Source organism: Podarcis melisellensis (assembly GCF_964234715.1).
Source record: "Podarcis melisellensis genome assembly, chromosome: 15".
NCBI lineage: Eukaryota > Metazoa > Chordata > Lepidosauria > Squamata > Lacertidae > Podarcis > Podarcis melisellensis.
In genome coordinates, this window is record NC_138532.1 from 11909797 (window position 1) to 11922464 (window position 12668).

The window sequence follows — 12668 nt, forward strand, 5'->3', positions numbered from 1 at the left end:
ACGTTAGACCGCTGAAGTCCCCTCTGAATCTGTCCCGCCGAGGCACCAATTTAAGAGGCTAGTTCTGGACCACCTCTTCCTCTCCTTCCTTTTCCGCAGGGTCTTTCTGCCCCCCTGGGTTCCCCCTCGCCGGGACTCGCCCGAGGCTGAATCCTCTGACGCCTCTGCCCCCCTCCTTCTCGCTTTGGGGCCGGGCTCCTCCCCAGGGCTCTCCTCACTTCCGCGCGCCTCTACATTTGAACTTGGCGCGCGTACGTTGCTTCTGACCTTTCTCTCGACCGCTACACTGCTCCCGGTGCTGCTCTCCACCCCTTCCGGCTGAGCGCCCTGCTCCGATCTCCTTCCCCTGTCTCTTTCTTGCTCTGCTCCCTCTGACACACTGGTAACTCCACCCCCTTCACTCCGTTCCAGCTGAGAAGCCGGCTCCTGTCTCCAACTCCCACTGGGGCTTCTCCCTTCGCTCCCCTGCTCCTCACTGCTTCCCCCTTGTCCCCCCTTTGGTCTGACCAGGGGGGCCCCCTTTTGGGAGTCCTCTGACTCACTGGTCAGACTCATGGACGACCTTTGGGCATCGTCATCCTCCTCCTCATCTCTCTGGGATTCTTCCCCCTCGCTCTCTGTCTCCTCCCCCATCTGCTCTTCTCTCCCTGAAACCCTGACATCCATCCCCCCCTCGAAGCCCCCCCTTCCCCCCTCCCGCTCGCCGGGGGCCGGTTGTGGAAACTGCGGCTCTTCGGGGGTAGGCTCAGGATACAGGTCGTCTACGTCAATGTTCTCTGCTGGCAGTTCTGTGTATGTGTGTTCGAACTCGGGTTCTTCACCCAAAGGCTTCTCAGTCTCTTCTTCCATTGCTACTTCCTCTGGTGCTGCCCGCCAAGGACCCATCATCCACCTCTTACGCCATTCCTCCTCTGGCTGCTCCTCCCACCAATAAGGGGTTTTCGTGTCCACCCCCGAGCACGATCCCCTGGGCGGGCTTGATTCTGGTGTTCTTTCCTCGGGGGAAGAGAAACCCCTGAACGTGCTATCTGACAATGTGGGTGTGAAAAGCCAGTCATCAAAGTACTCAGCTGGCATGGGTCTATGTGGGAAAAGTGCATGGAACTCTTCTTTCAAAAGGGGTTCGTCTAACGCGTAGCCCGGCACCCAACTATTGGCAGTGGCTGGGGTGCCCTCCCTGGCGAGAAAGTATTCAACCCCCTCCTCCCCCCATCTCGAGTCCAGTATCTCTGTGACCTCGTTAAGGGGTTCGGCCCTAGGCGACCCCCCCCCTCTTGGGTGCCCCTTTGCGTGGGTCTGGTACTGTTTCTGACTCTTGAAACCTGTGCGGGGCCTTGTAGGGAGTGAGCACCGACCTATGAAAGACCGGGTGCACTCTGGAGCCTTCTGGAAGGGCCAGGCGGAATGCTACCGGATTGATCCTAGCCTCAACTTGGTATGGTCCTAGCTGCCTGTGTCCTAGCTTCTTCTTGGCTAACGACTTGGCTGGCATCGCTTGGGCCGCTAACCATACCCAGTCCCCCACCTGGATGTCCTCTCCCGCCCTTCTGTGCTTGTCCGCCTGCACCTTATCGGCCTGCTTGGCCAGCTCCAAATGTCTCCGCAGCTCCTCGTGCACCTCTTGCAACTCTGCTGCGAACTGGTCGGCCTCTTGAGGCACCCCCTCTCCTGGCGTTATAAGTCTCGGAAAGGTTCTGGGATGACGGCCATTGTTCGCGAAGAACGGCGTCACCCCGGTCGATGCGTGCTTCGTGTTGTTGTAGGCAAACTCAGCCATTGGCAGGTAGTCCACCCACGCTGCTGGTCGCTGATTGGCGTAACACCTCAGGTACTGCTGCATGATCGCGTTGACCCTCTCTGCTTGGCCGTTGGTCTGTGGGTGTCTCGCCGACGCTAGGTCGATCTTGACGTGCAGGATACCCAGAAGCTTCTGCCAGAAGTTGGAAACAAATTGGCGCCCCCTGTCGGACAGGACGGACTGCGGTAGTCCATGCACTCTGAACACGTGGTCGATGAAGAGTTTGGCGGTCTGTTCTGCCGTCGCCACCTTGGCACAAGGAATGAAGTGCGCCATCTTGGTGAACAAGTCCACAACCACCAGCACCGCCGTCTTGCCCCTGGAGCTGGGCAGGTCAGTAACAAAGTCCAGTGCTACCCTCTCCCACGGTTGCTGCGGCGTTTCCAGCGGTTCCAACAATCCCGCCGGCTTCTGGTGTACTGGTTTGGACCTCTGACAGGTGTCACACCTGGCGACGTAATCCGCCACCTCTCCCCGCATCTGGGGCCACCAAAAGTCCCTGGCCACTAATTCTATTGTCTTCTCCTTGCCGAAGTGGCCCGCACTGGGGGCGTCGTGCAATTGCTGCAGAACCTTTGCGCGAAGTTCGTCGTTAGGCACGTAGAGGGCACCCTTGCGAGTTAAGAGTCCGTCCCGCAACTGGAACTCATCGTCTCTTTGCGACCCGCTGCGGAGCTCCTCCATCTTGGACTGTGCAAATTGATCCGCCTGCAACGCGCGTCGCACCGCGTCCAGGTCGACTGCGATGGCAGCGCACGCCCACGCCTGTGGTGCGAAAATGTGCTTCGCTGCAATTGGTGTCGTCTCCTCCAGGTATTGCGGTTTCCTGGAGAGCGCGTCTGCTATAACATTGGAGTCTCCCGGGATGTATTCTATTTTGAAGTCGAAATCCGCAAAGAATTCTGCCCAGCGCATGTGTCTTTGGGTCTGCAGCCTTGCCGTTCACCAATACTCTAAGTTCTTGTGATCCGTGCGGACCTGCACTGTGTGCTTGGCTCCTATGAGGAAGTGTCGCCACGCTTTGAAAGCTGCATGAATGGCCAACAGCTCCCTGTCCCATATGGTGTAGTTCCGCTCCGTCTTGCTGAGCTTCCGGGAGTAGAAGGCACCCGGCCTCCAATTGCCTTGCGGATCCTCCTGCAGAAGGACGGCTCCAACCGCTCTGTCTGACGCGTCGGTTTCCACCCGCATGGGCCTGCCGGGATTCACGTGCAGCAGCTGCTCCTCGGAGGCGAAGAGGCTTTTAAGCTTCCGAAAAGAGCGCTCTGCCTGTTCCGTCCAAGCGAACTTCTTCTTCTTGGAACTGAGGGTGTCCGTGATTGCTGCCGTCTCATTTGCAAAACCTTTGATGAATTTGCGATAAAAATTGGCAAATCCGATGAATCTCTGGACCTCCTTCCGATTGCGTGGGCTCTTCCAGTCCAACACCGCTTGGACCTTGACTCTGTCCATGGCCAGCCCCTCGTCGGACAGCTTGTAGCCAAGGAAATCCACCTCCGTCACATCAAACTGGCACTTCTCCAACTTGGCGTACAGCCTGTGCTCCTTCAACCTCTGTAGGACTTCCTTTACATCCTTCTCGTGAGCTTCCGGCGATTCCGAGAAAATCAGGATGTCGTCGAGAAAACATACACACTTCTTGTAGAGGAGTCCCGCCAGCACATAAATGCTTGGAAAACGTGGCTGCCATTTTGGAGACCAAACGGCATAACTCTGTATTCATACGTGCCTAGAGGCGTGAACATGGCAGTCTTCCACTCATCGCCCTTCCGGATGCGGATGAGGTTGTACGCTCCACGCAAATCCAACTTGGTGAAGATCTTACCCTTCCTAACGGTCGCTAGGAGGTCGTCAATCTTGGGCATGGGAAAGGCCTTGGGCTTAGTCAGTCTGTTTATGAATCTATAGTCCACAATGAGTCTTTTTTGGGGCGTGTCTTTCTTCTTCACAAAGAAAACAGGACTGCCTCCCACTGCTTTGGATTCCCGGATGAACCCGCGCTTCAGATTATGCTCTATGAACTCTCTGAGCTCTTGCATCTCGTCCTCAGACATGGAATACAGCTTTGCAGTTGGCAGCTGCGCCCCTGGCACCAGGTCGATCGCACAGTCGTAAGGCCTGTGAGGCGGCAACTTGTCAGCTTCTTTCTCGCAGAAAACCTCCAAGAATCCCTCGTACTTGTGAGGCACTGCCTGCACCATGCCCAGGTGCAGTTGCTGCTCAGCTCCTTCCTCCTGATTGGTTTGGATGCAATGCTGAGCACAATACGATGAGCAGAAGGTGATCTGCCGCTGGTACCACGCTACAGCGGGACTATGCCTCTCCAGCCAACTCATGCCTAACACAATGGGCGTGTCTGACAGGTGGGTGACATTGAAGCTAATGAGTTCTCGATGATTCCCAATCTGCATCACCATGGGAGGCGTCTGCTGCACAACTTGCCCTCCCAGCAATTTCGTGCCGTCCACTGTGACCACGTTCAGAGGCGTCGTTGCAGGCAGGAGCGCTATGCTATGCTGCTTGACAAATTGTATTCCCACAAAATCCGCATTGCTTCCTGAATCAATCGTGATGGGAACTTCCAGGGATTGTCCATTTGGCAGCTGAAGGGTTGCAGTGAGTTGCACTGCTGGCTTGGGTGGTAAAGGGTCTGTGCGTTGCAAGGGTGCTGGGGACTGTTCTACAGATCCGCCTGGCTGAGCCCCAGTAGCTCCGCTTCCAGCCAGGCACTGTCGTTTCCCTGAGGCTGCTCTCTTTGCACCACTTCCGCTGCCACTGTTGCTAGAGCTGCAGTGTGTTTTTGGAGCCTCTGGGGGCACTCTTTCGCCATATGGTGTGCACTGTCACAGATGTAACATTTCCTGGTCCCTCTAGGCGGCTTCGCCTTCACTGCACCGGAAACAGGGGCTCTGGATGGTGTCTGAGCCCTAGCACCACCGATTTCCATCGGCTCTTCTCCTTGCCTCCCCAAGGGCGAGGGGTGCGTCTGGCTGAAGTCCCTGGGGACAAAAGGGGGGGTTCTCGCTGGTGCACGCGCCTGGGGTCCCTCCCCCTCGTGCCACGGGCGTCCCTCATGTCGGATTCCTATAGCCAAAGCCCGTTGCACTACGTCTTCTAGGGTCTGGGGTCTATCCCCCCTGGCGATCTCATCCTTGACGGGGGGGCTAAGAGCTTCCCAGAAAAGATCTCTGACTGGTTTACTATCCTTCTCCCAGCCCAACGCAGTTAGTAATGCAAAGAACTTGGAATGATATTGACGTACAGTGGCTTTGCCTTGCCGCAGTCCGTGCATCTGTCTACGCGCAATATCCACATCCACAGAGGACTGGAAACAAGCATCCATCGCTTTAATAAATTCATCAGAATTGCGGCGGGCAGGGCCATCTTTGCGCCACAAATTGCGCAGCCAAGCTCTGGCCTCCCCATGCAGATGCGAAATTATGAACCCCACTCTCTCCTCCTCATCTTTAAAATCATGACGGAGTAAATGCAGTGCATACACGACGTCTGCCCTGAAGTTAGGGTAGTCTTGCAGGTTGCCATTAAAGTGCGTAACTAGGGCGCCCCCCCGCCGTCCAAGTGCAACGCCCTCCAATCTGGAACCCGGGACCCCTGCCCTGCCTGCCTGCTCCCACCTTGTTCGCAGGTCCTGGCAAGCCTTGTCCAGTTCGTCATTCTTCTTCTGCGATGCAATGACTGCAGCTGTGAGTTCGGTAACTTGATTCCTCAGCGTAAGCAGCTGTTCCTCCGCGCTCATGGCTGCTCCCGTTGGTGAGCTTTGCAAAAAAAAATTTTTTGCGTTCTTGAGAGGGGACTTACTGTCAGAGCCACCCGTTTGGTCCCAGCTCACAAGAGACCCAACTCCGATCCGGTTTATTTACAGAAAGTCTTTATTGAAGATCATGGTTGCGTTTACATTCCATCTTTGTGACTCTACGTCTGTAACGTTAGACCGCTGAAGTCCCCTCTGAATCTGTCCCGCCGAGGCACCAATTTAAGAGGCTAGTCCTGGACCACCTCTTCCTCTCCTTCCTTTTCCGCAGGGTCTTTCTGCCCCCCTGGGTTCCCCCTCGCCGGGACTCGCCCGAGGCTGAATCCTCTGACGCCTCTGCCCCCCTCCTTCTCGCTTTGGGGCCGGGCTCCTCCCCAGGGCTCTCCTCACTTCCGCGCGCCTCTACATTTGAACTTGGCGCGCGTACGTTGCTTCTGACCTTTCTCTCGACCGCTACACTGCTCCCGGTGCTGCTCTCCACCCCTTCCGGCTGAGCGCCCTGCTCCGATCTCCTTCCCCTGTCTCTTTCTTGCTCTGCTCCCTCTGACACACTGGTAACTCCACCCCCTTCACTCCGTTCCGGCTGAGAAGCCGGCTCCTGTCTCCAACTCCCACTGGGGCTTCTCCCTTCGCTCCCCTGCTCCTCACTGCTTCCCCCTTGTCCCCCCTTTGGTCTGACCAGGGGGGCCCCCTTTTGGGAGTCCTCTGACTCACTGGTCAGACTCATGGACGACCTTTGGGCATCGTCATCCTCCTCCTCATCTCTCTGGGATTCTTCCCCCTCGCTCTCTGTCTCCTCCCCCATCTGCTCTTCTCTCCCTGAAACCCTGACAGGAGCCATCACTGAGAAGGCCCTGGCCCTGGTGGAGGATAATCTGTCTTCCTTAGGGCCAAGGTCCTTTAAACTATGATTATTCATGGACCTTAAAGTCCTCTGCAGGGCATACCAGGAGAAGCTGCAGACCTGAAAATAACGCATACTTTCAGCTGACCAGACCTGAGCCGGTGTCTTCCTTGACCCCTCAGTCAGTTGTGGGTCTGACTGAACCTCCTCCCCACCCCCATTTCGATGGGCCTCTTCCCCTGGGGCACAACTCATGTGTACAGCCTGATTTGTGAGCCTGAGGACACAGATGCAAGCCCATGTTGAAGATGCCCTGCTGCTCCCTAACTCAGCATCTCCATGCCTCTGCACGCACATCCGCGGGCACAAGCGCACACTTGCAATCAGCCCGTCTGGTGATTTACTGTGCAGCCCAGCTGCCCCCATGTTTGCAGAATTTCCTACTGCAAACTGACATCTCTCGGCCACCTGCGCTCCCCGCAAATCTCCTCCGGCTCCAGAGCAGATGGCACCAAGGTAGAGGCCACAAGCCATGTGGGTGGGTGGGAAATAGTTTGGTCTCTGTCATGTGGCACCTTAGCAACTCAGCTGCAGGGATAAAGAATTTGAGTATGGGGTCTTTTGCTGGTGTGCTGCAGGGGAGGGGGATGACAAACAGAAGCTGAATGCGGATTCGGCAGCGGTGACCCTACTGCCCAGGAACACACTGACAGCGAAGCATTTTCGCAGCTGTGCAGATCTGCTCCCCTGACCTCTAAAAACCCAGCTCGAGACAGACTTGGTTGAGCTGATGAATCAGGGGCAGGAGATTTGGTCCTTTACGACTGCAAAGCCCTTCCTTACTCTAGCCAGATCCGGAAATTGCTGTACTCTGAGAACAGAAGAGGACTACCTGCCCTGCTCTCCCTGGGTTGTTTATGGGTCAGCGTCTTTCTCTAGGGAACTGCAAACTCCACCCAATAAAGAAAACAACTCCATTACGGTTTATAGGAGCACTTGTCCCAGGAGGAAAGAGGTGAGTGAAAAGCCTCTGGTTTTGCAAGAGGGCTGCAGAATCTCAATGCACTCCAAAGCTCTGATTCACGCCTTGGATGTGCAGATGGGATTCAGGGGAGCTGTTACCCGAGCAAAATGGACTGGGCCGTGGGGCCCTGGCTCTGTGTGCCTGAGGCAGGCATTTCCAATTCTCCAAGGCACCTTCATCAAGTGACCTGCAGCAATTGCAGGATTCTAAGGGCTTGCTGATCGGAAGGTTGGCGGTTCAAATCTCCGCAACGGGGTGAGCTCCCGTTGCTCGGCCCCTGCTCCTGCCAACCTAGCAGTTTGAAAGCACGTCAAAGTGCAAGTAGATAAATAGGTACCGCTCTGGCAGGAAGGAAAACGGCGTTTCCGTGCGCCGCTCTGCTTTGCCAGAAGCAGCTTAATCATGCTGGCCACATGACCTGGAAGCTGTATGCCGGCTCCCTCGGCCAGTAAAGTGAGATGAGCGCCACAACCCCAGAGTCGGCCACAACTGGACCTAACGGTCAGGGGTCCCTTTACCTTTACCTTTAAGCTACTGTCAGCTATTAAGGCAGAAGTGATGAGGTTTTTTCCCTAGTCTAAGGGCCAAAATACAGTGGACACTCGGGTTGCGAACGTGATCCGTGCGGGATGCACGTTTGCAACCCGCAGTGTTCGCAACCCACATCTGCACATGCGCAGGTTGCGATTCAGTGCTTCTGCGCATGCGCAAGGCGTGATTTAGCGCTTCTGTGCATGCATGACCCCCAAAACCTGGAAGTAACCCGTTCTGGTACTTCTGGGTTTCGGCGGTCCACAACACGAAAAAACGCAACCTGAAGTGGCTGTAACCCGAGGTATGACTGTACTTTCTGCAGAGCCTTCTAGGGGAGCACATGACAATGGTGGGTTCAGCCAGAAGCAAAACAGACAGGACTCCTACCTCTGTAGAAAGGAACACATTATTGCACAAGCAACCCCAATGCAGATCATCCGGATGCATGCACATTTATTTAGGGTGGCTTCTGCAGCGATGTCAGGATCACACAGGCAGTGGAGCCACTTCCTGCATTTTGTACAACACAACTGGCCTCAGCAGGAGAGTCCCAGAGTGACATTTTGAGAGAGAGAGATTGTTTAGGAGCTATGATTGGGAAAGGAAATGCAGCAAAACCCCGCACAGCGTAGGTTACACTCTATATATGGTAAATGAGAGTTGTTGGTTTGACCTGGACATCCGCAATGAGAAGCAGGGCAAGCAGCAAGCATGGTAGAGTCTTCCTTTTTTAATCCCACATTTACAACACAAACATTATGCTCTGTTTTTGCCGACCGGAGGTGTCAAGGATTCTGACTATGTTACACTCATGTTATGCTAGTGGCAGTGGCTACCAGACCAACAGAATGCATTGAACTGATCTGCCCATCAACTAAACCAGGGTTAGAGATGTTGGAGAAAACAGAAAATGAAGAGGAAATTGTCAATGCCAGACATTCCTTACATGTCTATAATCAATAAGTATTTGCTGTTGTTGATGACAGATCCTCCCCCCGCCCCCAAACAAAAATTACAGCGTGTTTCCCTCACATTGAAATGAATGGTGTGGCAATAATGACACCATTAGTTACATCCAATTTACATATATAATTTTATTACATTGAACAGAGGGCAACAAGACAAATAATTTAATATTTAGCAGAAGCTGAACTGCAGAAAAATGGAAACATTTCTGATTGCACAAAGGCAGGTTGGAACTGCTGGCTTCTTACACTACATGCCTGGCTGGGGAGGGGAATGACCTGAAGAGCGGGAAGGTGCAGTTTTCATACCCATTGCAATGTGGGGCCGGCCATGGGAGTCCAGCTCAGCATTGTGATGGAGATGAAATTCTTCCCCTCCCTGCTCCTCAGATAATCTGAAGAACAGGGAAGCGGCAATAAGACAACCACCTACCCAATAGCTGATCTGCATGCTCAATACATACAGGATGAGGTCTAACCTTTATGCACATGTTGTGCAAGCAATCAGGATGAGACCCAATAAATGAGTCATTTGAGGAGCTCTCCATGTGCTTACATGATTGTGTTGTGTGTGTGTGTGTGTGTGTGTGTGTGTGAGAGAGAGAGAGAGAGAGAGAGAGAGAGAGAATGTGCCCTTGCCCACCGATGAACTTTACCTTTTTGGCCCCACCTACTGCTGGCCCTCAGAGGATTGGGAATGAGGGAATGTGGCCCTCAGGTTAAAAATGACTCCCCAACCCTGTAACAAGCTGTTCATTTTCTACCACCCTCAAACTGCCTCTCCATTTTGTGCCCAAAGACACTGCAGGTGAGGGCAGGTAGGTGGGATGACTTTTGAGTAACAACATGAGTTACCTGAATGCCTCGATTATGTATGAACTGATAGCGGCTCCCCCACTCACAGGGTTTGGCTTCCAGATCAAAGCAACGCTGTTTTTGGTGACGTCTGTGACCAGAGGTGCAGAGGGTGGACCTGGGAGAAGGCTTGGCTCCGGAAGCTGAGTCTGGAGGTCAGCCCCGTTCTCTGCAGAAGCAAATGTGGAAGAAGAGAATGAGAATGGCAGAGAGCCCTAAAAGGAGGATCAGGAATCGGGTCACCTGTGCAGGGCCTTTATATAAGGGACAAGCCGAATTCAGCCCTGCACAGCTTGCTTGCATAGTTGTCAGCCAGAAAACCTGTGGTCTATCAATGTGTTTTACCTTGACAAAGCAAGAATGCGTGCTCAGAACAATTAAGATATAAACTATCTGCGTTCTTAACAGGACCTGAGAATGCACTGATGTGTTTTTTTGGCAACCCCTGTGTAAAGCCAAGACAACCACCTGCTGTGGGCAAGGCGAGGGAATGTCCATGCCCCTACCTTTCCTGGGGAAAAGAACCTTCTCTTAAGTTAGGAGGCAGAATCAGCCACTTCAAGAACTGCTAATGTTGGCTATATTTTATTTTCCCAGCACATCTGTAAATAAGCAGCAGCTCCCAAATTACTGGGCGCCGGGGGCTTGTAGTGGGATTGAGACTTTGCTTTCTTACTGGGGTGTTTGTTTTCCAAAACCAACCTTGGAGAAATGGAAGCTCTCCTTGCATGCAAGGGAAACCACCCCTCTAAAAAGCCTTCTGTGAGGTCTGAGAAACCTGGCTCATCATCACATCTCCACATCAACATTTATTCCTTGAGGTGGTTTTACATTTAACAGCCTGGCATGGCTCTCCAAGGCAGGAATGTGCTTGCTGGGCTTAAAATCAGAGGGCAGTTTATTGGTTTTTAAATGAGCTGTTCCCACAGGCGAATGCAGACAGGGCTCCTGTGCTAGGAGGCTGGCAAAGTCCTCTGCTCCAGGGACACATGTGAGCCGACAATTGCAGGCCTGGAGAGATGACTGTGGCTTTGTGAGTCCAAACCCCACAACAGCTGCCTGGGCCAAAAAATTAATCCACTCATCCTTACATGGAGTGTAGCAAGTGGTGGGTACACAGCCAACCAGGGTTAAAAGAAAATACATTTTATACTGAATAGTGAAGCATGCTCTAAAGTTGACCCCTTTCTACTGCAGAAGAAACACAATTCAAAGCATGACATAGCTAAGGGCCAAAACTAGATGCGATGTTAAATGCATCTGTGCACTCAATGTGAAGTCTATTTTTCAAAAAATGCAAATAACATTAACTGACGGTGGGATTATCAGAATCACAGCAGGCCTGGAAGGGAACTCTTGTCGCCTTTCCTGAGTTGGAGGGTGACTGTGTGAAGCAAGGACCATCCTGGGCTCGTGGAAGCTCTTCATGCATTTCAGAACCCTGGCTTTCCAGGGCTCTGAGATGCACACTCTGCAAGTTCAGGAGAGTGTCAGGATTCAGGCCTGCCAAGACCATGAACCTGAGATCTCCTGTCCCAGGGCTTGGAGATGCCAGCTGGGTCTCTGGGCTGGCTCTCCAACATGTCCCCACATCTCCCCCAGAGCCACAGGATGAGAGGAGATGGAAACCAGGCATTGCCCAGCAAGCTGCATGTGAAGCTACTCGGGAGGAGGGGGAAACCACGTGCAAAATCAGGGCCTGACTGACAGCCAGAAAGGGGTGGAGCCTCCAGCTCTTACATAGGTTTCCAGTCTGAGTTGCTTTCATCACAGTTCCAAGGTCCAGCCCCACGGACTTGGGGAAATGGACAGAGGGTCCCTGCTTCTAACAGTTGTCCTCCAAGTCACGGAGGGCAACGGGAACAATGATGGGTACATCATAGGTGCCTGTAGCAACTTTTCCAAGGGGAGGAGCAAAGTAAAACACCGAAAGTTGGGAGGAGGCTATTTTCTCAAACTATTAATAAAAAGTGTCTGTACCTTTTGCCTCATATCTCAGGATCTACAAGTGCTAAAAGCTTACTCCTTATTTTAAAATAAAGGTTGGGAAACTGGGGATTGTGGTTCTTCTGTGGGGAGGCAACTGTCCCCTTGACACTGCCCCCCCTCGCCTGGATACCAATGCATGCTCATCTTCACTGTCTCTCCCCGAGTGCCCAGTTAATGCATTTAGAGGATGTCTGAAGAGGTCCAATAACGTAAACCTCATGCCTTTGAGTCCACTTCCTGCCCTTCCCTCAACATCACTGACCTTGCACTGCCAGAAACCCACTCCATCTTGTCTCGCCGGTTGAACTGGTAGCGATGCAAACGTACAACCCCGAGTCTGAAACCTGGAACATGCAGAAAAGGGAGGGTGTTATTCATTTCCACTGACAATTCGCTGCAGCCACAGCTCCTGTTCTGGAGTGTTTCACCTTCTGGTATGCAGGCAGTAGATATTGTATAGATCTCCTTCTGTGTTTTTGTGTTGGGACATGGGGTAGGGGAATCCACATTTCATCCTAAGAAGTCGTCCTATGCATTTTCTCAGAGTACTAGGAGAAGTAGGATGTGTGAACTTAATGGAAGCAGACTGCAATACAACAAACCCCAGCACTCATGTTCATCTCCATGCCACTTTTCACTACTGTCACGGTGAGTTCCGGCACCTTTTTCTAGAAAAATAGCACTGTATATAGCCATCATAACTAGCAGCCATAACCTCCACGGATTTGTTTACGTGCTTCGCTTTTAAGCCACAGTGGTACCTCAGGTTAAGTACTTAATTCGTTCTGGAGGTCCATTCTTAACCTGAAACTGTTTTTAACCTGAAGCACCACTTTAGCTAATGGGGCCTCCTGCTGCTGCGCCGCCAGAGCACGATTTCTGTTCTC

General features: G+C 53.0%; 1 protein-coding gene across 6 annotated transcripts in view; it reads right to left on the minus strand.

Moving 5' to 3' along the window:
* Positions 1-12668, minus strand: part of ROBO3 (roundabout guidance receptor 3) — a 338729-nt gene that overhangs the window by 23891 nt on the left and 302170 nt on the right. For all 6 annotated transcript variants that reach the window (XM_081890834.1, XM_081890833.1, XM_081890836.1 and 3 more), the window contains exons 11-12: positions 12044-12125; positions 9793-9961 (exon numbers count right to left, since the gene is read on the minus strand). In XM_081890834.1, the coding sequence (XP_081746960.1) occupies positions 9793-9961; positions 12044-12125 (251 nt within the window). The remainder of the gene's footprint in view (positions 1-9792; positions 9962-12043; positions 12126-12668) is intronic.